General features: G+C 38.8%; 1 protein-coding gene across 3 annotated transcripts in view; it reads left to right on the top strand.

The window, feature by feature from the left end:
* The window catches only part of Edem3 (ER degradation enhancing alpha-mannosidase like protein 3), a 59,516-nt gene that overhangs the window by 7,499 nt on the left and 26,325 nt on the right, over positions 1-25,692 (top strand). For 2 of the 3 annotated variants that reach the window (XM_050135241.1, XM_050135240.1), the window contains exons 3-9: positions 7,984-8,084; positions 8,882-8,921; positions 12,569-12,681; positions 14,123-14,276; positions 17,988-18,122; positions 20,172-20,277; positions 24,125-24,222. In XM_050135241.1, the coding sequence (XP_049991198.1) occupies positions 7,984-8,084; positions 8,882-8,921; positions 12,569-12,681; positions 14,123-14,276; positions 17,988-18,122; positions 20,172-20,277; positions 24,125-24,222 (747 nt within the window). Of the gene's footprint in view, positions 1-7,982; positions 8,085-8,881; positions 8,922-12,568; positions 12,682-14,122; positions 14,277-17,987; positions 18,123-20,171; positions 20,278-24,124; positions 24,223-25,692 lie in introns of those variants that run through there. The other variant, XM_050135242.1, reaches the window with a different exon arrangement.

Genomic DNA, 25,692 nt, shown 5'->3' with positions numbered 1-25,692 from the left:
AGCTATTGACAGTATAAGGGTCATTTGACAAACCTTAGTCCCCATCAGACTGTGGTTAATTCTCAGTGAATTAGTTGCACAGATGGCTTTCTCTTTTCCCTAAATCACATGGAATTTGATGTTTATTTTGGCAATTGTTGCATAATCTTACTTAACCCTAGACTATAGTCACTCTGTGGCTTCTAGAAACAGGTTTTGCATATCTGTGCTCAGTTGAGTTTCTAAATTAATGCAGATGATACAATGATATGTATCAGGGCCACCCTTGAGAACCTGGGGAGGATGGTGATGATGGTTATGATTATGATATTTGTCTCCCAGTGTTTATCCTGGCTTCTCTAGGCAATCAAATTGTTGTTAGCAAAAAGTTGGAAAGTATCATTTCCTTTGACTAGTAAAATCCTCCTAGTGCTATAATCACTTTCAGTTTGATTCTGAAATCAATGTAGCCTTTTTGTTTGTTTGCTTTGAGACAGTCTCCATATGTGGTACAGAATGACTCTGAGCTCACTATGTAGCACAGACTGACCTCAAACTTGTGATCCTCCTGCATCAGCCTCTCAAGTGCGGGGATTACAGTTGGCACCATCACACCCAACTGACTAGTCTGCTATTTTAAAATGCAGTCACTTTGGATCTCCAGATTTATGTCCATCTACTTAGTATTGCCTCCCCCTTTTAAAAGTTAATTTCACAGCACGCAATTTACCACTTTAGTCATTTTTAGGAATGCAGTTCTGTGGCATTTGTCACTAGAATATCATCTTTCCTATCTGAAACTACATGAGATTTTTCTTTTTAATCGTTTATTCATTAAAAAGAGTAATCTAGAAACAAAAAATGTTTTAGGAAGGGAGCTAGTCATCTGGTAAGTGTGAGTTTGAGATTAGAACAAACTTCCAGACTTTGCATTTGCATTTCCCACTAGCAGTGTATGCTCGGTTACTACACATCCTCTCAAAGACGGGTGCTCTCCAGTCTCTTCATTTTAGCCGTTCCAGTGGCTGTGTGGTAGTGTTTCTCTGTGACTAATGCTGTTGAAAAGCTTCCCATGCATTGGTTTTATACTCATGTATCTTTTTGGGTGAAGCATCTGTTACAATTTTCCTTTTTATTTTAGAATCAAGTCTTTTGTCCTGTTATTGCTGCATTGTAAAAATTATTTTATAACCTAGATGGGACACCGTTATTATGTTTTATGGATATTTTTACAGTCTGTACTTTGAATTTTAATTTTTCTTTCTTTTGAATTTGAATTTTTCTAATATTGATGTTAGAAATAATTTAAAATGTGACCAATTATGATTTAATCTTTTACTTTAAAAAAGATTTATACTTTGATAGTTTCCTAAAAATACTTCCCTAGTTCGTGTTCACAAAACTTCTTTTTTTGTTTCTAGATGTTTTTATAACTTTAGTTTATTCACTGAGACTTAAGACTCATTTTGAGTTAATTTTGCGTAGATGAGATAAAGGTGTGAGTGTCTAGTTATGTGGCACCATTGTTGCGATACACGCTTGTCCCTGCTCACTCACTCTGACGCCCGTGTGTGAAGAAATGCTTTGACCAGGTAGGGAGGGAGGTAGATGGGGAGATGGGGTCTCTCTAGGATTTGTGTTGTTTGTCATTGCTTTAGACCAATATCCTATTTGCCCAATTTTTGTAACTTTGTGCTAAGTTCTCAGCTCAGCAGTGTAAATCTGCTAGCTTTGTTTTCTTTTCTAGGATTGTTTTTGACTATTTTAGTTTTTTTTTTATTGTGTTTCTATGTAAAATTCAAAACCATATTGCCACCTCTATTCAAACTATCACCAATCAGTAGATCAATTTGGAGAGAATTTCTTTTTTCTCTTTTTCTTTTTCTAAGACAGGTGTTGAACTTGTGTAACCAAAGACCACCTTGAATTTCTGATCCTCCTCCTTCTGTCATCCAAGTGCTGGGTGTCAGGTGTCAGGTGTCAGGTGTGTGTCCTCATACCAGGCTTGGGTAGAAAACTTCTTTCCTTTCTTTTCCTTTCTTTTCCTTTCTTTTCCTTTCTTTTCCTTTCTTTTCCTTTCTTTTCCTTTCTTTTCCTTTCTTTTCCTTTCCTTTCCTTTCCTTTCCTTTCCTTTCCTTTCCTTTCCTTTCCTTTCCTTTCCTTTTCTTTTTTTTGGGGGGGGGCTCTGAGACAGGGTTTCTCTGTAGCTTTAGGGTCTGTCCTGGAACTAACTCTTGTCGACTCACAGAGATCTGCCTGCCTCTGCCTTCTGAGTGCTGGGAGGTGTGCACATCCACCACCCAGCTGAGAACTGATTTCTTAATATTAAATCTTTAATCCATGAATACTGTTCCCCTCAGCACTTATGTAGGCTCAATCATATGGTTACTGATTTTAGTTGTTTTTAGTAGAATAAAATGTCTTCCCTTTATCTAATTACAAGTGGTACTAAAACCTCTTTGGGCTGGTGTTTTGACTTGACTCTATAACTAAATTGTTATTTCGAAGCTGTAGTAAATTGAGAGTCTAATATTTAGCTTGGTTTTTCTCCTCTGCTTCTAGTCAGGAGCATTCTCTACTTAGTTTCTGCAAGACTCTTGTCACCTGAGTTTCATTTCTGAGTCATAATTATTATGTTTTTCGTGACTCTTGGTTGTATCAACATGGCTGTTTCCCCTTTTCTGGCAACACGTTGTGAAGAAGAGAAGTTGCAGTGCTCACAGCCAGCCATCTGCAGCCTGCTGCAGCTGTGTGTTGCCACGTGTGCCTTGCTCTGGCCTTCTGAGACTCTGCAGTGTGCCTTGTGGTTAGTCTGAAAGAAGACAGTGGCTTTATTTTTATGTTTAATCTTGAGACAAAAAGCATGGAGTATTTTTACATCTTAGGTCAAAGTTACTTTGATTATTCTGCTTTGTATTTGCTGTGGATATTTTTGTTATCTGCATAGGTTCAGGGTTTTAGTTTTTATATTTAATTTGGAGACCAGGTTTCAAAACAATAGTTTAAAATAGTAAGGAACTTTTTTACCATAAAATTAATATGTTGTCTTTTTGCAAAATAACTTTAAAATATTAAAAAACTGAGCTTTTTTTACATTTATAACTTACATGTATTAAATATAAAGCAAAGCAAGAAAATTATAAACACTCTGGGGAATCAGTTGTACTGAGATTGATACACAAAAATAATTAGGAATTTATGCTGAACTTGTGTATTATTAAAATTTTAAAAATATAGTTTGAAATTCAGAATGTGATGATTGTATATGAATTCTAATTATATCAAAAATATTTGTTGCCTAGAATCATCTCAGCATGAATTATTATGGAACATTCAATTTTTTCTGAAAAGTAGGCTAAGAAATAGAACAGTGTTGTTGACTGTAACCACACAGTCAAGTATACAGAAAAATTGAGAATTTTTAAAAAGGTTTATTTTTATGCATAGAAGTGTTGTGTTTTTCCTGCGTGTATCTAAGTGTACCATGTACATACAGTGTCCTTGGAGACCAGAGAGGCTGTCAGATCCCTGGAACTGGACTTACAGGTAGTGGTGAGCCACCTTCTTAATACTAGGAACTGAATCTAGGTCCTCTGGAAGAGCAGCCATTTAGTCCGTTCTATTGCTGTGATAAAACACTATGACAAAGCCAGGAGGTGGTGGTCCACTCTTTTAATCCCAGCAGGCTGATCTCCCTCCCACCAGCTTCTTTGTCTGACATATATTGATGTATTTTCTCATCTAGTCACTTCAACAAGCCAGTGAAGAGGTATTTTTATTTCCATTTTGCACATGAGAAAGCTGGAGGTTCAGAAAAATACTACCAACCGGGAGGCAGAGTTTGAGGCCAGCCTGGTTTACAGAGCGAGTTCCAGGACAGCCAGAACTACACAGAGAAACCCTGTCTGGAAAAACCAGCCAACAACCAACCAAACAAACAACCACTATGAACAAGATCAGTTTGTAGAGGAAAGGTTTTATTTAATCATAACAGAGTGGTCTGTCATCCAGGGCAGTCAGGGCAGGAACTGGAGGTAGGAACCAATGCAGAGGCCACAGAGGTGTGCTGCTTACTGGCTTGTTCTGCCATGGCTTTCTCAGCCAGCTTTCTTACACCATCCAGGGCCACCTGCCCACAGGTGACACTGTCCCTAGTGTGCTGGGCCCACTCATACCAGCCAGTAATCAAGAAAATGCCCTACAGACTTGCCCCAGGCAGATCTTCTGGAGACGTTGACTCCGCTGAGAATCCCCCGTACCAAAAGACGCCAGCTCGTGTGGTGTTGACAGAACTAGCCAGGACAGACAGCAAGTGCTGTCTAACTGCCGATCCATCTCACCATCTGCAAAGCTGAGACCCTTGACAGAGCATTGGCAGTTCCTAACATTTGCCTTGTGGTCTGGGAACAATTCCCAGTGTGTTAGATCTACTCAAGGGGAGTTGAGCCACGAGATTCTCTGTCTCCTAGTTTTGATTTTTTTTTTCCCCTCAGTTTCTTCATTCTTGAGTTTTGACTTTTGAGTCTCATCTTGGTTGACTGATTTGCTCAGGAAGGTTTCTGGATTTGAAACCCCAGAGGTGTTCTATTTCCCTGCCAGGTTTACTCCTCCCTTACTTGAGAACAGCCTGCATGCTTAGTACAGCCATGCTTTCTTTCCTTCAGAGGCCTGAAGACACGGCACTGCAGTCTGTTCGCACTCGCTGGTAGTTCTGTGCAAAGTTTCCAGGAGTAGTGTGCCGTGTGTGCGTGTGTACTGTGTGTGCCGTGTGTGCCGTGTGTGTGCCGTGTGTGCCGTGTGTGTACTGTGTGTGCTGTGTGTGTGCTGTGTGTGCCGTGTGTACTGTGTGTGTACTGTGTGTGTGTCATGTGTGCCGTGTGTGCTGTGTGTACTGTGTGTGTGCTGTGGGTGCCGTGTGTACTGTGTGTGTACTGTGTGTGCCATGTGTGCTGTGTGTGCCGTGTGTGCTGTGTGTGCCGTGTGTGCTGTGTGTATACTGTGTGTGTGCTGTGTGTGTGCCGTGTGTGCTGTGTGTGCCGTGTGTACTGTGTGTACCGTGTGTGCTGTGTGTACTGTGTGTGCTGTGGGTGCCGTGTGTACTGTGTGTACCGTGTGTGTCGTGTTTACTGTGTGTGTGCTGTGTGGCTTGTTTTATTGCTCAGTTGCCCATGAGTTCTTTTTTGTTTTGTTTTTGTTTCAAGACAGGGTTTCTGTGTGTAATAGCCTGGCTGTTCTGGAACTAGCTCTGTAGACCAGGCTGGCCTCGAACTCACAGAGATCTGTCTACCTCTTTCTTCCAAGTGCTGGGATTAAAGGCATGTGTCATCTCTCTCCGGTGCCTGTATACTTCTTCATTCTTAAAGTTCACAGAAATGTTCCCAGTTGCGTGTTTGATCTCTACATGCCTCTTGTACATCTCTGTTACCCAGACTCCAGACTCACTGCATGTAGAAAGTAGAGACCCAGGACACCAAGCACACAGTCTTTATCAAAATTTTCTGCTGGTTATGGATAAAAATGAAAAATAGTAAAATTAATTAGTATTTTTAATATTTAAAGTATTAAAAACTGGAAACTAAGGCCTTTGCTGTTTGTATGAAGAGCTTCCTGGAGGTATAGGCAGTGCTCGCTTTTTTAAAACACAGGACAAGCACCTTCCCAGGCATGGGAGGCGTTGCGTTCCTTTCTAATTCTGGATGACCAGCGGGCATTTGATACTTTGCTCCATTAGTATCATGAAATATGTCTAGAATTTCCTTTGCAGGATTACTTTCTCTGTGACATCTTTGGCCCTTATGTCACAACCAGTTTCTTAAGTTACATCAGTAATTTGGTTGATACTTCATACAATTGGGAAAGAATGAATTCTTTAAAAAGTAGACTTTAGAAAATTGGCCTTTGAGGAACAAATAGCATTAAACATTAAGAGTAAAATAAATTACAGTTAGAGAAAATACTTAATTGTAGTGTGTGTATGCATATGTATGTGTGTGTATATGTGTGTATATATATAAATAAAACACAATGTATGTGTGTGTATATATGTGTGTATAGGTATATATAACAAAATATATGTGTGTATATGTATGTATGTAATGAAATTTGTGTGTGTGTGTGTGTGTGTAATGTTTCTAGGGCCCAGAGCATTCCTGAAAACCAGAAACCATGAAGGAAAAAATGAATAGATTTACCTACATACTTAAAGCTTAGTGAAAACACTGCAAACAGAAATTAAAAACTAAACAAAGAAAGGATAAAAGATATTTACTTGTATATAACAGACCATATTAAGTGAGTCTCTTTTGGCAATAGAAGTAGCCATTAGTAGCATATAAATAGGCTTTTTTTTTTCCAGAGTGGCTAATATAAGAAGGTGTGTATCCTTATTAATGCTCGAACTTGAGACTTTTTTTTTTTTAACCCAGGAGATTGGCAAACTACAGAGCATCAGTCATCTCAAATGATAGGAGTAAATTGTAAATTGATATCCTGCTTGGTAGTAACTGTCAAAAATTCAATATTTCCTTGACTCATCTATTTCTAAGTGAGCCACAGAAATCACACATGTATTAAAGGTGACTGTGTCTACAGATGTTTTCCGATCATTCTTCATGTCATACATATGGGAATAAATAAATGTATCCGTACTCTCCAACCTTCTGAGGAGCTGGTTTTGGGTGTAAAGGTATGGGCTCCTGAGTCCGGTGACCAAGCTTCAAATTTTGAATTCATCATGTTGGCTGCTCAACTTAGGCTTACTTATTTCCTGGGTCCTGGTTTTCCCTGTGAAATGAAGACAATTGAATTTCCCTCAGAGGATTGTTGAAATAACTAAACTCCTTGATGTATAAATAGAGGGTAGAAAATAAATATGAGTTACAATTTCACTTTGTTATTGAAGTATTTCTGAAACATTCCAACATGCTGGGGTGGTGGGGTTGTCTTAGTTACTGTTGGATTGCCATTGATGAAACACCATGGCCAAGGCAACTTATAAAAGGAACCATTTAATTGGGGCTTGCTTACAGTTTCAGAGGGTTATTATCACGGTGGGGAGTATGGTGGCAGGCAGACAGGCGTGGGGCTTGAGCAGTAGCTGAGAGTTCACATCTCATCTGAAAGTTGCCTACAGAGAGAAACAGACAGACCAAGCCTGATGTGTGTTTTGGGACACAAAGCACGCCCCAGTGACACACCTCCTCCAACAAGACCACACCTCCTAATTTTTCCCAAACAGTTTCACTAACTGGGGGCCAAATATTCAAATATATGAGCCAATATTTTTCTCATTCAAACAACCACAGGGGTACCTTGTGTTTTGAGTAAAATATAAAACAAACTTGAGACCAGTGATATAGATGACAGTAAGTACCTGTTTGTGAATGCGGTTTCTGGATGTAGGTCAGTAACTGTAGAGTGCTTGCTTGTCTCATATGCCTCAGGCGCTGGGTTGGCACACAAATAGTACACGTACATATAAATAGGAGAAACCTGGATATCCCTACTACTATTCGTTACCAGGAGAAAGGACTGTGATCCGTAAGAGCCATTGAACTGATCTGTGTTCTGTTAAATGTTAAAAATAAAATAAAATAAGTCCCAGCTCTTATCTGGGCATGGCAGTATGTATCTGTAATACCAGTTCTCAGAAGTCTAAGGCAGGAGAATTGTGGGTAACAGGTCAACGTAGGCTACATAGTGAGACCCTGTCTCAAAAAGAAATGTTTGAAATAATACATGTGCATGTATTTGAGTGTATTAATACATGAATAAATCTAAAGGACTGAAGGCTGGTCTTAATGGTAACTTCTAGAGAGTAAGATTCCAGGAGGGAAATCACATTGGCAGTTTTTAAAAGAAATTTTAATATGCTTCTTTCCAAGTAAGCGTTACATTTTCAGTTGTCCACAAATTGTGTAGCTAGTCCACCTTTTAAGTCCTTTCCTCTAAGTGGTGTCTGCTTTCTCTCCCATTCTTTAGTGACTTATTAAGGTTTTTCTGCAGGAACATGCTTACCCAGCCGATGAACTCATGCCTTTAACCTGTAGAGGCCGCGTCCGAGGCCAGGAGCCAAGCCGGGGTGATGTAGATGATGCCTTGGGAAAGTGAGTATGAGCATGAGGCTTAATTTAACATGGCATGTCAGAGTAGCCAGGCCCCACTTGGAGAGAAAATTGACAGCCACATTTCTGGGGCTTTGCCAACTTTAAATTCTGTTTTTTCACTTGTTTGTGTACCGTGTGTTCATGTTGACACGTGTGCCGTGGCGGAGGTCAGAGGACAATCTTCAGGAGTCAGTTCTCTCCATTGACCATGTGGATCCTGGGGACTGAAGTACTTTTACCTACTGAGTCCTCTCGCTAGCACAGTTGACCAGGTTTTAAAGAATGCCTTAAAAAAGAAAGGAAAAGAAAATCTTCTCTAAATGTTTTATTAAGGTCTTTAATTCCTTCCTTTTTTTAAAAAAGCAACTTATTTCTTAATATCTGAGAAATGGTAGCTTATTAAACTGGGTGTAATGTTAAAAGAGCTATGTAACTTTGATGTCTGTAAAATATACATGCGGGCATCATGTTCTATGGGGCCACTACATATGCATCTATGTGATATATTTTAATTGATAATTACTAATTTATTTGTGATGCTGGGATTGGACCCCTAGCATTGAGCTTCTGTGTTTTGTTTGTTTTAAAAGGAGTCGATGCAGTTTCAATACATCCCCAAAGATACCTAGGATGTTTCAGATTGCTGGGTTGTTTTATAGATCACGTTGCACAGTAGATACATGGAGGAGCTGCTTACTAGAAACTATAGTAGGATGTGGATAATTCTACTTACACATACATGGATGAAGCATTTCAAGTTCTAGTGTTATATGTATCTTGTTACACTTGTTTCTTAGGTTTTCCCTAACACTGATCGATTCTTTGGATACTCTTGTGGTAAGTTCCATTTTTCTTGGACTTGCTTATTTTATAAGTTTCATGATATCCACACTCAAGTAATATAAATGTAACCAGCATACTATGTATGGAATAGAAGCCATAAGAATTTAAGATGTTCAAATCTTTACTTCTCAATAAAGCACTTTACATAATATATAACATTGCTGAGTTAAGTCAAATTATTGTCAAATGCAATCATGTAGCATAGTGGAGATACTCAAGTAATTTATCAAGGTGCCAACTCACGTCTCCCCTGCCTTTGGGTAAGGAGGTTAAAGCTTTTGAAAGGATGTAATTGGGAAAAATACTTTGTTCTTGTTGTATCATATATGCCACATGATGCCGAAGTTTTTATGCTGTGCTTACAAGCAAACCTTGTTTTCCCCAGCCGAATTTTGGCTCTCTTTTCCAACCCATGTACTATAGAAATCGTGTTAATGAGTATTAGTTTTGGAGTTGTTTGTGTAGAGGGGCGAGACTGTGATTCAGGTGCCATGATGCTGAAATACTGTCTGTCCAGTGTTTTATCATTGGACCGTTAAGACCATCGTGGAATGTGGCGTGATTCATGGTTCTCTTTAAGGATAAATGTGCACTTTAAGTTAACATTCCAAGTGATGATTAAAACCAAGAACAAAACAAGATAAGGCATCTTTCAAGTAGCACCAAGTTTTTTTTCTGATAGTTTTCCTATTTTCCCCGCCACGCATTCTTAATTTTGAAACAGAAATCTCACCATGTTAGCAGCTTAGAGAGTGCCTCTGACATTCAGAGAGACAAATAACCCACTCAGGTTACTGCTCTTTGATTGTTCTGGCGAGGGTTAGTCCTGCTTCCCTCTGACGTTTCTATAGCATGGTGAAAGTGGATTGCTTAGACCTTTCCGCTGCACTAGAGTTTTGAAAGTCACAACTTCACTTAGCAAAGATGAATAAAAATGCAAAGATATTGTTAGATGTCATATTTCTGATTTAGTGGTCCCTGGTTTTTTGCATATCATAGGGAAAAGAGAGAACATACACAAAATATCCCAGCAGACATAAGCATCTGTTCTGGAGCTGTGCAGTCCCTAGGAGGCTGGAGGATGTGCTTTCTGTGTATGTAACTAGCTGAGTGAGGCACAGGGCTCGGCATGGGGCGGTCAGGAGCAGGAGCAGTGGGTGACAACACTGGAGAATGCCGACACTTCTTTTTCCTTCTGCTCATTCCTTCAGATAGCAGATGCCCTCTTGTTTCTATCGTAATGTCTTAATTTATTTCCATTACTATGGACTTCAGTTATTATTGTTTTATAAAATATTTTCAGGCATAAAGGATATAAGGTGGTTCTAGACTGCGTAACATTCCTATATTTAGAAATCTGTCAACTTCTCTTATTGGGTAACCACAAATTATTATGAAGATAATATTTTTAAAGAATTAGTTCTCAAGTAATACTATTAATTTTATTACTATAACTATTAATGTTATTACTAGTTCTGGACTAATAATGACAGCATTATTTGGGATATAATTAGAAATACAAATTGAGGGCTGGTGAGATGGCTCAGGAGGTGCACTGATCACCCAGCCAGACAACCTGGCGAGAAGGACCCACATGGCAGAAGGGGAGAACTGACTTATCCAGTTGTCCTCTGACACATATGCACACTGTGGCACATGTGCCTACACACAAACACAGACATACACAATAAATGAAATACTACTTTATAAAATATTTTATTTCAGTCTTTTCAAGTGGGAATAACCAAAGTAACTACAGATCATTGTAGAAGTGGAAATGAACAAATTATTTTGAATCTTTAATCATTTTCTTAAGTATTTTCTTTTGATTTTAAGTGGAATTGGAGAAAAGTAGGGCACTTTCAAAGGTTTTCTTGTACTTAGAATAGGGGTATTATCTTGCATGCTTTTATCAATGCAAGTATTAGTGTTTCTAATTGAATTTGCCTTTTAAATGGTGATTATTTTTAAATTTTGTGATTTAACAATTTGAAAATACTACCAGCACTTGTTTTGATTAGTGTACAGAACCCAGCCATTTTTATTTTGTTTATAACATAATATGTTAAGTCAGTTTCTCTTGTCATAGTTGGAATTTTAAATTTAAAATGTTTAAAATACTAGCTTCACCCTGTTGTCATAGAATCAGACATTAAAACATTGCACCTTTAGGTCTGATTACTGTGAAATCTGAAAAGGCAGCAGTTACCGAAACGGATTAGAATGGAGGGAAGATTAAACAAAGGCAAGCTTCTTTCACTGCATCTCGTCTCTAAATAGCATTTAATCGTGTTCCTAGATGGAAAATGAAAGCTGCCTTTGTAATGACAGTGACCCCTTTGCATGGTGCTCATTCCAAGAACTCACAGAGGTTTCAGTTGAGTCACGAGTCTAGACTGCGTGATTATAATAGTGATGATATTAAACATTGAAAATCAGTACTTTCGTCAGACACTCTGGCTAAAGTACTGTAACACAGGACCATGTTTAAGAAAATGGCTCTAGAGAGTAGGTCCTCCTTCCTTCACAGATGAAGGAATATGCTCAGAGCTGGAAGTAACTTGACTTGAATCACAAGTCACCGAGGTCAAAGAACCAGAACTCACACCAGAACCTGTCCTTAACCATAACATTATACTGCTTCTTTTGCCAGTGGGATACCCGTGGGGTAAGGGTGGCATAGGGTGAAGGCTTAGACTTAGTCAAGTGAAGATAGTACTTTCTTTTGGAGTTGGCAATTTCTTATTTCACACACACACACACACACGCACACACACATGCACACACACGTATTTGTTTATTCTGTGTGTATATGTATGTGGGTGCAAGAACCACGCTATGTGGTACAACTTGCAGGGGTTGGTTCTCAGGGATTAAGTTCAGGTATTCAGGGTTGGCAGCGAGTGCCTATCTATACCCACTGAGCCGCCTCAGCCCAAAGGAGCTTAGTTGCTAAGATGATGCTTGATGAGCAGGATGATGTTTCCTTTGGTCTGACTTAGAAGCCAGATCCCAGCAGAGGACCTCTCATTTGGCTCTAGCTGTAGGTCATGGACAATGTATGCATGTATACAAGTATGTACAATGTTTAAGGAAGAAGAACTAGAAGTAGGAAAAGCGTTCTCTATATATCCCTGCCTATCATCTAAGTATGAAAAAGAATCTTTTATCTGAATCACTTGGTTCTAAAAGTTTGTGTTTTATAACATGTCATAGTCTGTACAGGCTGTACATTTCTGATCCAGAAGCCCCAAATACTTGAATACTTAAAATGCTTGCAATCTATAACATTTTGAGTGGTGCCAACAAAATATTCAGAACCTAAAAATTTTAGATTGATGCATTTTGGATTTCAGATTTTGGGCTTAGAGATGTCTAGCCTGTGTTGAGTCCACTCTGAATTCCTGTGATAGGTCCCTTAGAACCCTGGAAGTCTGTCAGTGTGTAAAGATGCTCCCTTGTTTGCACATTTCAGTTTTACACATTATCACATTTTTTATAATACTTAAGGGTATATTATTTTGTTGCATCATTTTTCTGAGTCTTCAAGTATGCTAACATTAACTTAGTGTCTCATTCTGAGTATAATTTTTTTTCTTGATTTGGTAGAAAAGACTTATTTCATTCTTTTCATTTCCTAGGTTTTAAACAAAACGAAGGAATTTGAAGATGCAGTGAGGAAAGTTTTAAGAGATGTTAATTTAGATAATGATGTAGTTGTGTCAGTCTTTGAAACAAACATCAGAGTCCTTGGGTAAGTGTGCAGCACTAAAGCTATAGCGCTAATGTAGAGAAGCTCTGGCTGATTATTTCTGAAGGTGGTAAAGACGTTTCTTATGCTTAAAAGATAAAATTGTGTGTGTGGGGGGGGGCTGGAGAGCTGGTTCAACAGTAAGAGCACTAGCTACGCTTGCACAAGACCCAGGTGCAAGTCGCAGTTCCCACGTGGCCCATCACTACCAATGATAGTCCCAGAGGAATCTGATGCCTTCTGGTCTCCGAGGACACTGCATGCACGTGGTGAACAGACATTCATGCCGCCGAAACACCCCAAAACGTAAAGTTTTACTAAATAAATAAATAAATAAATAAATAAATAAATAAATAAATAAATTGAAATCCAGGCATGGTGGTTCAGGCTTATGATCCTGGCACTTTAAAGCTGTGGTAGAGTAAGAAGTCTTAAGTCCAGCCTGACCACACAGTTAGTCCCTTACCAGCCTGAGTTAGAGTGAGGCCTCTCAACACTTTCCCTTGCAAAGAAGATAAAATCTGGACTGTTGTGTAACAGCCTTGGGGATAACCTTGGATTATGCTGTAACACACATCCAGTATTTGGAGAGACCCAGACCGCTGGTGAGGTTTCCAGGAGCCTCTACCGTTGGCCAGTCAGCATTAGCCAGGAGCCTCGCAGAGAAGCCAGATGAGACTCAGTTAACAGTCTTGCTCCTTAGGCAGTCGGAAATGCCCTTGAGGATTAAAGTGTGAGATTATAAAATTATTTCATACCACCGTTAGGTAAGCTTATGTTTGGTAGCTTTTGTAATTCTTTGTCCCATCTCCTTGTCAAAGTGAGCTGCTCTCCAACTAAATATAAGAAGTCCTTGCTCCTTAGAGATTATTAATCCTTAATGATGATAAAGGTGTTTTTAATTTTTAAATTTTATAGTAAGAGTCAAAGATTTCATGGTGATAGAATTAAACTTTAAATTTATTTTAAAAAGGTTTGGCTTGTTTGTTAAAATGCATGTGATATCTAGTATGTTTTTGGTTTAAAAAATTTTAAGATACTTAAGAATGTTAAGTACTTTATATTAGTTTGTACATTTTTGTATTTATTTATTTGTTGTATTGTGGGGAGGTGCATGTAGGTCAACTTGTAGGAAGGAGTCAGTTCTCGACTTGTAATGTAGTTCATACCCTGATCTGCAGCCTTGGTAGCAAGTGCTTTTACCCACTGAGCCTTCTTTCCAGCCCCTAATGTTTCTGTTGTTGTTGTTTTTAATATGTTGGCTATGTTATGATAATAGTTTGTCATAAAATGAGTAGCCAACAAAAAAATAATTAAATTATTCTGTAGCCATTCCTTATGTTTTGTTTGCATTTTGTGGGGACAAAGGCTCACACCCTCTTGGGTATAGCTTGTAAAGAAATGTGTGATTAATTTACAGGGAATATTTTGTCTCTGATCCTAGGGGTCTTTTAGGTGGACATTCCCTGGCGATCATGCTGAAAGAAAAAGGTGAATACATGCAGTGGTATAATGATGAACTTCTCCAAATGGCAAAGCAGCTGGGCTACAGACTCTTACCAGCTTTCAACACTACCAGTGGCCTTCCTTATCCACGAGTAAGTCACTGTGAACAAGTGTGACTCTCTTGACACTTCTGTGTCATTTACAGGATGAATTCCTATTATCAGAGGCATTCCTCTCCCGTGTGAAACTGGAAAAAGATGCATCAAAGCTGGCAGCAAAGCTCTATTGATGTATTGGCTAACTTACATTGTTTGAGCAATGTGAAGATTAGATTAGCATAAGCTTTCCTTGGCCTCAGTGTGTCTGTAGATCTGCTGCAGGAGGAGACAGACTGCAGTGTGGGCCAGAGTTGTTGCTGTGAGAGTAGGAAGGTGCTACTCTCCCAGAAGAGGGAGGTGTGGAGGAAGACAGTCAGGAGCAGGCACCTTGCAGCGGGCTTAAGGAAAGCTCCAGCAGGAGGGGTGTGTCTGGGCGTGACCCTCACAGCCTGTGGTGGGCAGACTAGGGGAAAAGGGCTGCTGTGTGGGCCACTTGCTCTGCACTCTCTTAATGTGGTTATTATACAGAGCTTATTATACACTTGGGAAAATAGAATTACTAAAACATTTTTTTATTAAATTGCTTTCAAAACTTTTGCATTCTCCCTGCTCCATTGAGTGTCCCTTAACATTGAGAAATCTTTATAGCTTGGCAGTAGACTGTCTGGTGTTCTCTGATAGTTACTTTTGTATTGCTGTGACAAACACATGACAGAAAACTAGAAGGGTTTAGTTAGGTTTATGGTTTCAAAGGATTAGAGCCCATCATACCAGAGTCTTCAGGCATGGCAGCAGGAACAGCTGACACGTCAGGTTGGCAGCAGAGAGCACACAGGGATGGTGGCAGGCTCAGTCCTGTGACTGGCCTCCTCCAACAAGACCACACCTCCTGATTCTTCCCAGATAATGCCTCTAGCTGGGAACCAAGTATTCAAATGTGAGCCTATGGGGCTATTCTTATTCCAACCAGCCTGCTCCTGTACCTCAGTGAAACTATTTTCCACTCAGAACAATACCTAGTGCTCTCTCAAACCCCCAGGGACTTGTTTATTGCATTCTTTTAGGCCTATGCTCTCTACTGCCTGACGTAGCTTCTCTGAGAGTGTAGTCCAGCCAGGCTCCTTCTCTGTAGTTAGGAATCATGATTGACTAAGTGTCATTGAGCAGTGTGACCCAGGTATGTGCTTCTCAACCCAGAGGTCATCATATCCATTGATTCCCACCATGTGAGTCATCACGCCTGGCACGTTTCTTTAATGAAAGACTAGAGTTAAACCCCTTTTTATTTAAATTTCTAGTTTGGATATTTTTCCTTTTTTTTTTCTTCTGTATGTGCACACTGTATGTATGTTAGTGTGAGCACATGCTTATATACATATGAGTTGGTGCGTGTGTGTGTGTGTGTGTGTGTGTGTGTGTGTGTGTGTGTGTGTGTGTGAAAGGCAGGTTGGGTGCAGAGACGAGGTAGAGGTTGGCTGTCTTTCTTCAGTCTTTGTTTTTTTGGAGACAGGATCTCACTGATCCTAGAGCTCATTAGTTTGCCTAGGCTAGTATGAGCCTATACAAATACAGGGTCATAGGAGCATGCTGCACCCCCAATAAGGTCCTCGTGCCTGTGCTGCGGCACTGACTGCCCTTTCCCTGGCCCCAGGTTTAGTATTTTAAATAGCTCTCTTGTAAACAATCTTACATACTTCCTTTTTGTAGGTTTTTATTTTGTCCGTTTTGTTTTGTTTTGTTTTGTTTTGTTTTGTTTTGTTTTCCGAGACAGGGTTTCTCTGTGGCTTTGGAGCCTGTCCTGGAACTAGCTCTGTAGACCAGGCTGGTCTCGAACTCACAGAGATCCGCCTGCCTCTGCCTCCCAAGTGCTGGGATTAAAGGCGTGTGCCACCATCGCCCGGCCCTTATTTTGTCCTTTTGTATGAATTCCTAGAGAAAAGAAGTATGAAATGCTTTTTAAGACTTTGAGTATTACCAGACTGCTTTAGGAAGTGTGTGACATCAACGCTATACAGTCATTTTAAATTGAGAATTTCTTTGTTTACTAGTATAATTGCATTGTTAACTGGTCATTTTCCCTTAATTTACTAAAGTTAGATGCAAAACTATTTAAAGCAATATGTAATATATTGAATTTACTTTTAGTTTTTTTATTTTCTTTTTTTTTTTTAACTTAACAGCTGTTACTTTTCTATAGTTCTTCATCTAGGCATATCCTTGTGAAATTTTTTTCCATCTATACTAGAATGTCAGAAGATCTGTGGATCTTGTTTAGGCAATTGTATTCTTGAGATTTCAGAGGTAGCTTCCTTGTCATATATAGAAGATTCCCTCGTCTTTTGGCTCTTAGTCTTTCCACCCTTCTTCCATGGTGTTCCCTGAACTGTAGGTGCAGGAGTTGTGTTGTAAATGTATTGATTGGGCCTGGGCACTCAATGGTCAGTTGTTTTCTGCATTTTGACCAGTTGTGCTTGCTGTAATGGCCTCTACCTGCTGCAGAAGAAGCTTTTGTTTTCTTGTTTTTGTAGCTTTGGAACCTGTCTTGGAATTTGCTTTGTAGAGCAGGCTGGTCTTGAAATTACAGAGATCCACCTGCCTTTGCCTCCCAAGTGCTAGGATTAAAGGCTTGAGCCACTACTGCCCGATGAAGAAGCTTCTTTGATATGAGGGAGCTATGCTTGTCTGTGGGAACTGGGATAAAGTATTGAGAATGCAGTTGGGAATTGTACTGGTTTAGGACAGTGACAGTCATAGGTTCTCCTTTAGGGTTCATGATCTGATCAGCCCAAACCAGTGATGTTTTATCTCCTTGTTTCTCACATTTTTTTTTATCAGTTCCTCGATTTTTTTGCACTTATTTGTGATTTTTCCATTATTATTCTCTATTCTCATACCCATCCTATTTATTCTATCTAAATTTCAAGCTCCTTGAAGGCAAAGATCAATTTCTTTGTATCTTATTGTATTATCTACTATACAGTAGATAATAAATATTCATCAGGGGATAAATATTGAGGTGGGAGTCAATGTCCTCAGTGGTGTAGCCACTGCGGAGCTCCCCATGCTCCACTGGATAGCTCCATACTCATGTGGGCAGCCCTAGTTAAACTCAGTGAGTCTCAGAACAAAATAAAAAGTCATGATGGAGACTGGCGGGATGATCCAGTGCACATAAAGGCTTCTGCCATTAAGCCTGACAGTCTGAGTTTGATCCCCAGGGTCCACTTGGTGGAAGGAGAGATCTGACTCCCCCAAGTTGTCTTGTGACTGCCTCATGCATGATGTGGCCTGCATGTGCCTCCACAGCCAATAAATAACGAATGTAATGAAAGAATAATAGTGGGAAGAGGACTTAGTGGGGGAAGGAGCACCAGGGTGGAGTAACGAGTAATCAGGATGTATTGTATACATGTATGAAATTGTCAAAGAATAAATTAATTCATAAAAACTTATAAAACAAAATTTTAATGTGTTTTAAATATATACCATAACAATCAAATTTTTCTTTATGAACTGTTTTAACACTATACTAAATTCGTAAATTCTCAAATGTAATTTCTTCTAAGACTGATCTACCCTTTTAATGGTTATATTGTTATAATGATATTGCATTATTACATCATCAGGAAGAAAATAAATGAGAACTTATTTACCCTATAAATTCTGTATGCTCAGAATGTATTTTCCTAGATGTTTGACAGTGACTGGTTGGAAACTCATCTGTCTCTTCGTAGTTGCTCATGGTAACATTCTCATTGTATTTAGATTAACTTAAAGTTTGGCATCAGAAAGCCAGAAGCCCGGACGGGAACTGAGACAGACACCTGTACAGCCTGTGCGGGGACCTTGATTCTTGAGTTTGCTGCATTGAGTCGGTTCACAGGAGCAACAATATTTGAGGTTTGCTTCTCATGGCTTTTCATCTGGGGTTCAGGAGGAGCTAACCTTCTGTTTGTTCCGTTTGGCTAAGGATTAGGACTCACCGTTGTAGGATTACTGTTTATTTAATGTACTTTTAACCATATTGTTGTATTTCTGAAACCTTCACAAATCATTTAAACCCATAGTGAAACTTTTGTACATAAGCCTTGATCAAGACTCTAATGTGTAAATTTGTTTACTCCAAGGGAAGAGTTATTCATTATTCAAGACTTATATTGTCCCACATATTTTATTAGGGTCTGTCTCTGTCTTACATTAAAAAATCTAATGTAACTATTTATTTTAATATAATTATCATTAAAATGCAAGAGTTACTTAAGTGCCTACTTTCTTAGACACTTGACTTAGATGATTTTTTTTTTAAGTCATAAGATGGTCACATGGACAGAGCAGAAGTAGGGAACACAAAGCACCATTACAGATACTGGATAAGGATGTGAACTAAGTCAGCAAGATCTTGTGCCCTGTACTTGTCTGGGTATAAGTGGATGCTTATACATTCATGTGCCTTGAGGACAGGTGTGATAATCAGGTGTTAATGTTTTAAACTTAAAATTTAAAATATACCTATCGTCTAGTAGTTTTCCTTCATTGAACAGTACAGGTACTTATACATATGTTTTAATATAATATTAATTAAATATTAAGTGTTTTAATATAATACTAAATTTCACTAAATATTAAATTTTAATATTCTGAAATATTGGTGCATTAATAGGCGAAAATGAGTTTCAGTAGATAAATCTCAGTCCGTGGATGAATGAATGAAGTTGGATGTAGAGTCCATGTCTTATTTCCATTGGCCTATTTTGTTTTTCTGAATATATATGTTGCAAAAAAAAAATGATTTTAAAAACCTCCTAAAAGCCTTTGACAGAAGTTGGCTGCCGCAGGGCTAAGCTATGGGCTATCTTCTTCAAGTCAGTGTGAAAGCCCAGCTGTGCTCAGTGACTTCTGTCTCTCTGCAGAGAAGTCGTGGTCAGTGGCAGGACGACTCAGTGCCTGGACTATTTTCTGTCTGCCCTTGTCAGAAAAACTTTGCTGACCCTAATATATGGAGACCAATATACAAAACAAACAAAAAAAACAGAGTTTTTGTATTAGTGTCCTATAATTCAATTTTAAGCTTTAGTTAAATATCTAATTTTACTGCATGTTTTTTAAGCTGTAAAATGAAATGGGGAAGTATAACCAGTATCAGACTTTCCAGATCTGAAAATTCACCCTTTAATGATAGTCGTGGTCTACTTTGTTGAAATATAATTACCATGCATCATTTGCTATCAAGAATATAAATGATTTTCACTCCATTGCCAAATCTACAAAGTAGCAAATTAGGTTTAGTGACTTTTTTTTTGCTTGCAGTATCAAATTAGTTCATGTCGTAAAATTAATTTAGAATTTTACCAGTAGATATCATTTGCTATTCCATATATAGCATCTTTCTATCCAAAGTTAAGAATTTTGTAAGAAATAATTTAATACTTAGTGGGTAAAAGCAAATGAAAAAAGGGGTTATAAGGTTATAATTTTATATATACATAAATATACAAATAAGTTCTCAGTTAGCCTAGTTGATTTGCTAATTTTCCACTAATAAAATTATGCCTCACTTAAAAAATATCTGAAATGACTTTCAAAGATAGCATATTAGCTGTGAATTCTCTTCAAATTTGCTAAATAAGACCACCTTATGAGAGTTCCACTTTGTACTTAGGTGGTAATAATTGCTTTAACAAGAGTATTTAATTATATCAGTTTAATATAATGATCCGTGTATGAATGTGAACCATGCTACAAGAGTAAATGGCCATGGATATTCTCCAAGGGAAATCTCCTAATTTGAAGTGGCTGAAAAAAGAGTCAAGGCAAAATTTCAAGGAAATTTATAAGTGCTTATCTTATTTTGCTTAGTTCTTAAAAGATTCTTTGGTCTTTGATTTATAGTTTTCCCACCTTTTTGTCAGAGACAAAGTTCTTCAAATATGCTTTTTTTTTAAATTATAGGAATATGCAAGGAAAGCTCTTGATTTTCTGTGGGAAAAAAGACAACGAAGTAGCAATTTAGTAGGCGTGACTATCAATATTCACACTGGAGACTGGGTTCGCAAAGGTATGCAAGTGGGCTTTAAAATGAGACCTTCACATTCTTGGGATGGTCATAAATACAGCATTTTCCTCTGTGAAGATGACCGGGGCAGCATTGTTTCATACTTTAGTCATATAGCATTTGCACGTGCGGGGAGAGACAAGACACTGGTTTCTTTGAGGATTAAGGGGTCAGAACACTTTGTCGCACATCACAGTTTAGTGATGTCACAGTCGCCCCCCCCCGCCCCTCCCCCCCCCCCTCCCGTCTCTCCCTCTGTGTGTGTGTATGTGTTCTGCCTCTTGAAAGTGGAGCATAGACTCTGGAGTCCTGTTCTTGGAATTTAAGCAAATTATGTCACTTGTGTTTGCCTCTGTAGCGTGTCTGTAAGATGGGGCATTAGTACCACTTCAGAGTTACTGTGAAGGTTCCACGAGTTAGCGTGGCATCCTGAGGACAGTTCTGGCTATGTGCAGGCTGTGTACTATAAAATGTTGTTGGGGGAGAGGGCCGCTTGTTCTTCCCGACCACCCAACACCGAAATAATCACACAGAAATCATATTATTTAAATCACTGCTTGGCCCATGAGCTCTAGCTTCTTATTGGCTAACTTCTACATCTTAATTTAACTCATTTCTATTAATCTGGGCATCACCACAAGGTTGTAGACTACCAGCATCAAAGTTTCAGTCTACCTCTGGCTGCGGATCTTTGGCGTCTTCCTGACTTTACCTTCTTCCTCCCAGCATTCCGTTTAGTTTTCTCTGCCTAGCTCTGTTCCCCTACAGCTCTGCTATAGGCCCAAAGCAGTTTCTTTATTAACTAATGAAAGCAATACATAGACAGAAGGACCTCCTACACCAGAATGTTACTGATGGTATTAGTCCTCCTGACTAATAACTTTACTTCTAGAACCTAGCCTGAGAGAATTTGTTTCTAAAGATATTCATCATGTATTCATTGATAATATATCCTGATTCCCCAGGCAACAGGAAGAGAGAGACCCTGGGTCTGGCAAGGGCTTTTGAAACATTAAGGCCCCCCTCAGTGACCACTTACTCCAAGAAGACCACACCTACTCAAACAAGGCCACAGCTTCCTAATCTTTCTCAAATAGTGTCACACCCTGTTTAAGCATTCAAATATGTGAACCTCTGGGGTTCTTCAAACCGCCACTCAGCATAATTCAATTCTTTGTGACTGAGTGCATGCATGTGCACAGACACATTTTCTTCAGCTGTTCATTGTTGGACACTATAGCTTGGCTATAGTGCTGCAGTAAATATGTAGCTATCTATTCTGTGCCAGCTGATTCCTTCAGATATACACCAGGAGAGGTATAGCAGGATCATATGGTAAGTCCGATTTCTAAGGTTTTCTCTTTCTCTCTCTCTTCTCTTTGCTTGAGGACAATTTAATTAGAGTTTAAAAGAAAAACCCAAGAGCAGACAAGTTGTAAATCTTAGCAACTGCCTGGAGGAGGAAGATTTTTGAAACGAAAGAGAAAAAGCTGTGCTGTTTGAGTTAAGCCAATATGGAGGTCAGCCACATGGTGGGAGGGGAGCTTTAGAGAAAGAATGAAGCCCAAAGTGTTAGGGAAAACATACTTAAAAAGAGATAGAACTAAAGGAATGCAGGAAAACAGGCACACTTACACAGCTCCATGGCTGTGGTGTACACAGAAGGCAGAAATTCTGGGAAGGGCACAACATCTTGTTAAAGGGGTAACTATTCCTCCCATCTCTTTCACATGGCTTAAGGCAAATCAGCCTTTATAATTGGCGGTGCCTTCACTGCGTGATTGATCAACCAGCTGGATTAACTCTTAAGGGCGGAGACTACACAAGCAGCTCAGGACAGGAAACCCAAAAGGAGCATTCCCAGATGCACCCTTGTTTTTCTGGACAGAAAGTGTCAGAAGGGAACTCTGTCTTGTAGACTATACACAAAGGAGTAGAACTCCAGTCCAGACACTCATCCCTTCTATGAACAGTTTTCATGGTGAAAGTGGGCTTTAGTCCCTGATTTCAGCTGTCTACTGAATGATTTTAGGGTTGCCTTTTCAGAGAGGGGAATGTTATGGAGGTATTGGGGGCCTATTAAGGGAAAGGTATTTTCTTCTGGTCAGAAGAATGGAATCAAAGATTTTAAAATCCGTACCGAGTTTCATAGTGGCTGGGCTAATTTACATTTCCACTCAATTATCAACAATGTAGAGACCTTACTGATTTTCTGTTTGCTCAACCTGTCAAGAATTAAAGTAGATAATTTCTAGCATTGATTTTTTTTATCATTCTATTTTTGCTTTATATATATTTCATTTAGTATGGTGGATGCATTCATTTTAGATTGCTGTCTCTTCTTAGCTGAACACGTTGTGTGGTGATCCTCTCCATCAAGTCCTATGGAGACCTTACCTTGCCGTTTGCCAGATACATCTTTCCCCATCCTCCTGTTTTCACTTCTTGTGCTGTGAATGTGTCATTTGTAGAATTTGCACATATCTAGATGGATTGTATTGCTTTTCATATTTTAATCTGTTAGTCTTTTTAATACATGTAGGCTCATTTATTTCAGTATGTTGCATCTTTTTTGTTTTTGTTTTTTTTTCATCCTTTTGTTTTTGATTGATATATAGGTCTCTAAATACAAGCTGATGTATTCTCTTATCCCTTTGTTTCCCCCTTTTCTGCTATATCAATACTATATCAATATTTCATTCTGACTGACTCCCTCAGGCTTTTTGTTCTTTCTCCACCTCTCCCTTCTTCCTCCCTCACTATTTAAATAATAGCAAACTTCATTGAGGTATTTGTAACAAGGTTTCTCTCCTGCTTACCAGTTCCTAAATAACCTGAATAAATGTTTGGCTGATGCCTCAGGCTTATTACTAACTAGCTCTTACATCATAAACTCAACCTTTTTCTATTACTCTATGTATTGCCACATAGCTGTGGTGTTACCAGGGATGCTCTGGCACATTGCTTCTTGGGCTGCTGCTGGCATCTCTGACTCCATCCTTTTTCTGTATCTCTGCTTGGATTTCCCACCTGGATTCATCTTGTCTTGCCAGGCCAAAGCAACTTTATTAATCAGCCAATGAGAGCAACACATATTCACAGCATATAGAAAGACATCCCACAGCATTATTTTAGTTATGTGTACTTTGCATATAACTTAAAATATATAGATTGAGCTGGGCAGTGGTGGCACATGCATTTAATCCCAGTACTTGGGAGGCAGAGGCAGATCTCTGTGAGTTTGAGGCCAGCCTGGTCTACAAGTGCTAGTTCCAGGACAGGCTCCAAAGCTGCAGAGAAACCCTGTCTCGAGAAATAAAAAATGTGATATTGTTTTTATTTCTGTGTCCTAATATATGATCTGTTCTTTCTTTCTGGAAGACTATAAATATCAAAGACAAAAAAAAAAACTTACAAAAATATTGTTACAATTTTAGGTACAAGTTTCTTTTTTCCTTTCAGCAGTTTTGGGGCCTTTTAAATTAAAAATGTTTGCCTTTAATTGCTAAAACTTGATTTCTTTTTTTTAATAGAGACTTTAATTTCTCAATTTGTGTTGGTTAAATCACTGTTAACTTGTCCTCCATATAGCTTAGACATGCTGATATAAATTTTCTAAATAAAAAATTGTAATCAATTTCATATAGCAACTTTGAAAAACAAGCTATTTGCAACAAGGGAGCTGTTATTCGTATAGCAGGCAGGGTTAGAGTTCTGCGGGTGACCAATTTTATGTTAAAGCTTCATGGTGGCACATCGATTTCAGTCTGCTTTACTAGTGTCCTCATTTGTACCTATGCATTTTCAGACATATTTAATAAAGGACTACATTTATATGTATTTCTTGTAGACAGTGGAGTTGGAGCAGGGATTGATTCATATTATGAGTATCTGTTGAAAGCCTATGTCTTGCTTGGAGATGACAGTTTTCTGGAAAGATTTAATACAGTAAGTTGATTTATTTTTCTATTAATTTTGTAGCTAATTCCATTTGAGTCCAAGATTGATGAAAACTTAACAACCTCAGTGACCTTAAAAGTTTGTCTTTAATGTGTTGTCGAACTCCTTAGCCCTCTCTGGTGTTGGGCAGGGCAATGTGTGAATGATGCACTCCGAGAAAGTTCCCTTTTCATCCTCCATCAGGAAATGTGTAGCTCTGGCACTGTGTGATTCCAGTATGTTTGGGATTGACCTAGTCTTACTCTGAACATAGCGGTACTGGAATGAGGTATAGCTAACTCTCACTTCAGGGTTCCAGTTCTGTTTGAAATGTTGAAAGTTTGGCTCAGTCTTGATCACCCCAGACAATAACCACAAAAACCAGAGAGAGAAGCTTTGGGGAAGGAGAGGGTTGACCTCATTCTAGCGGCTTTTGTACCTGAAGCAGCTGAGGCTAACATAGCAAACCCGTCAGCTCTGTCACTATGTTCATCAACAGGATTTCCCTTGCTGTTTTTGCCCACCCATCAGTTCACCTGCATCACATGTGTGATATGTTTTGACATTTGTAGTTCAAAATAGGAGAGAGATCTTAGCTTACATTCTGTTTGGGCAACATACTGGTCATGTGATTTGGGGTGGGTGAGCCTCTCTGGTTGCCTTTATTGCTCATCCACAAAATGGGGATACTGGAGCTTTTTCCCCAGGTGTTTGGGGGAGACTACAAGAGTTTTTATGTATAGAGTAACTAAACATATGACAAATTGTCAATAATAGCAAATGAGCTAGCAAAACAGCTTTCTTAAAGTCCTATTAAATTGGAGCGAGAGAGATGTCTTAGTGGTTAACAGCACTTGCTGCTTTTGCAGAAGACCTGGGTTCAGTTCCCAGCGCTCACATAGCAGCTCACAGCCCCTTTAAACTTCAGTTCCAGGTGAGCCAATGTCATCTGGCCTTTCCAGGCATTGGTCATGCATGTGGTACACAAATACTCATGCAGGTACTCGCACATATACATAAAATAAAAATAGATAAATTTTAAGTCCTAGTAAATTTTTGAATACTAAAAAAAAAAACCCTCTACATATGTTATTTGCTGATAGTGAGGTTTTTTTTTCTTTTTAGAGATGAGTAAGGACAGGTAACTTTTTGTTGGCTCATTAATATTTCTTGTCATATTTTCAAAGCTGAGACATATATAAGAGAAACAGAAGAAGAGGAAAGGAGATTCCGAGAACAGAAAAAGCAAAGCTAGCAGACCATGAGCGTGGTAACAGTGATTGTGTGCATTCATTTTGGTAGTAGCGAGTACTAGAATATTATGTTAGCAGAGAAGGGACCACATTTCCTAGATAAAGGAGGGAAAAAAATCTAAACTCTGTAAGATGGAAGCTGTGATTTTGTTTCAATGGGACCAGAGATATCCTCTGGTCCACACAGGCATCATAACCATGAGCTAATCATATATTAGATAGAGAT

The sequence above is a fragment of the Alexandromys fortis genome, unplaced genomic scaffold, assembly GCF_014885135.2.
Source record: "Alexandromys fortis isolate MF-2015 unplaced genomic scaffold, M_Fortis_MF-2015_v1.1 scaffold_21, whole genome shotgun sequence".
In the NCBI taxonomy this organism is placed as follows: domain Eukaryota; kingdom Metazoa; phylum Chordata; class Mammalia; order Rodentia; family Cricetidae; genus Alexandromys; species Alexandromys fortis.
Note: the sequence above shows the minus strand (reverse complement) of the source record. Positions and strands in the feature narration are given on the sequence as shown.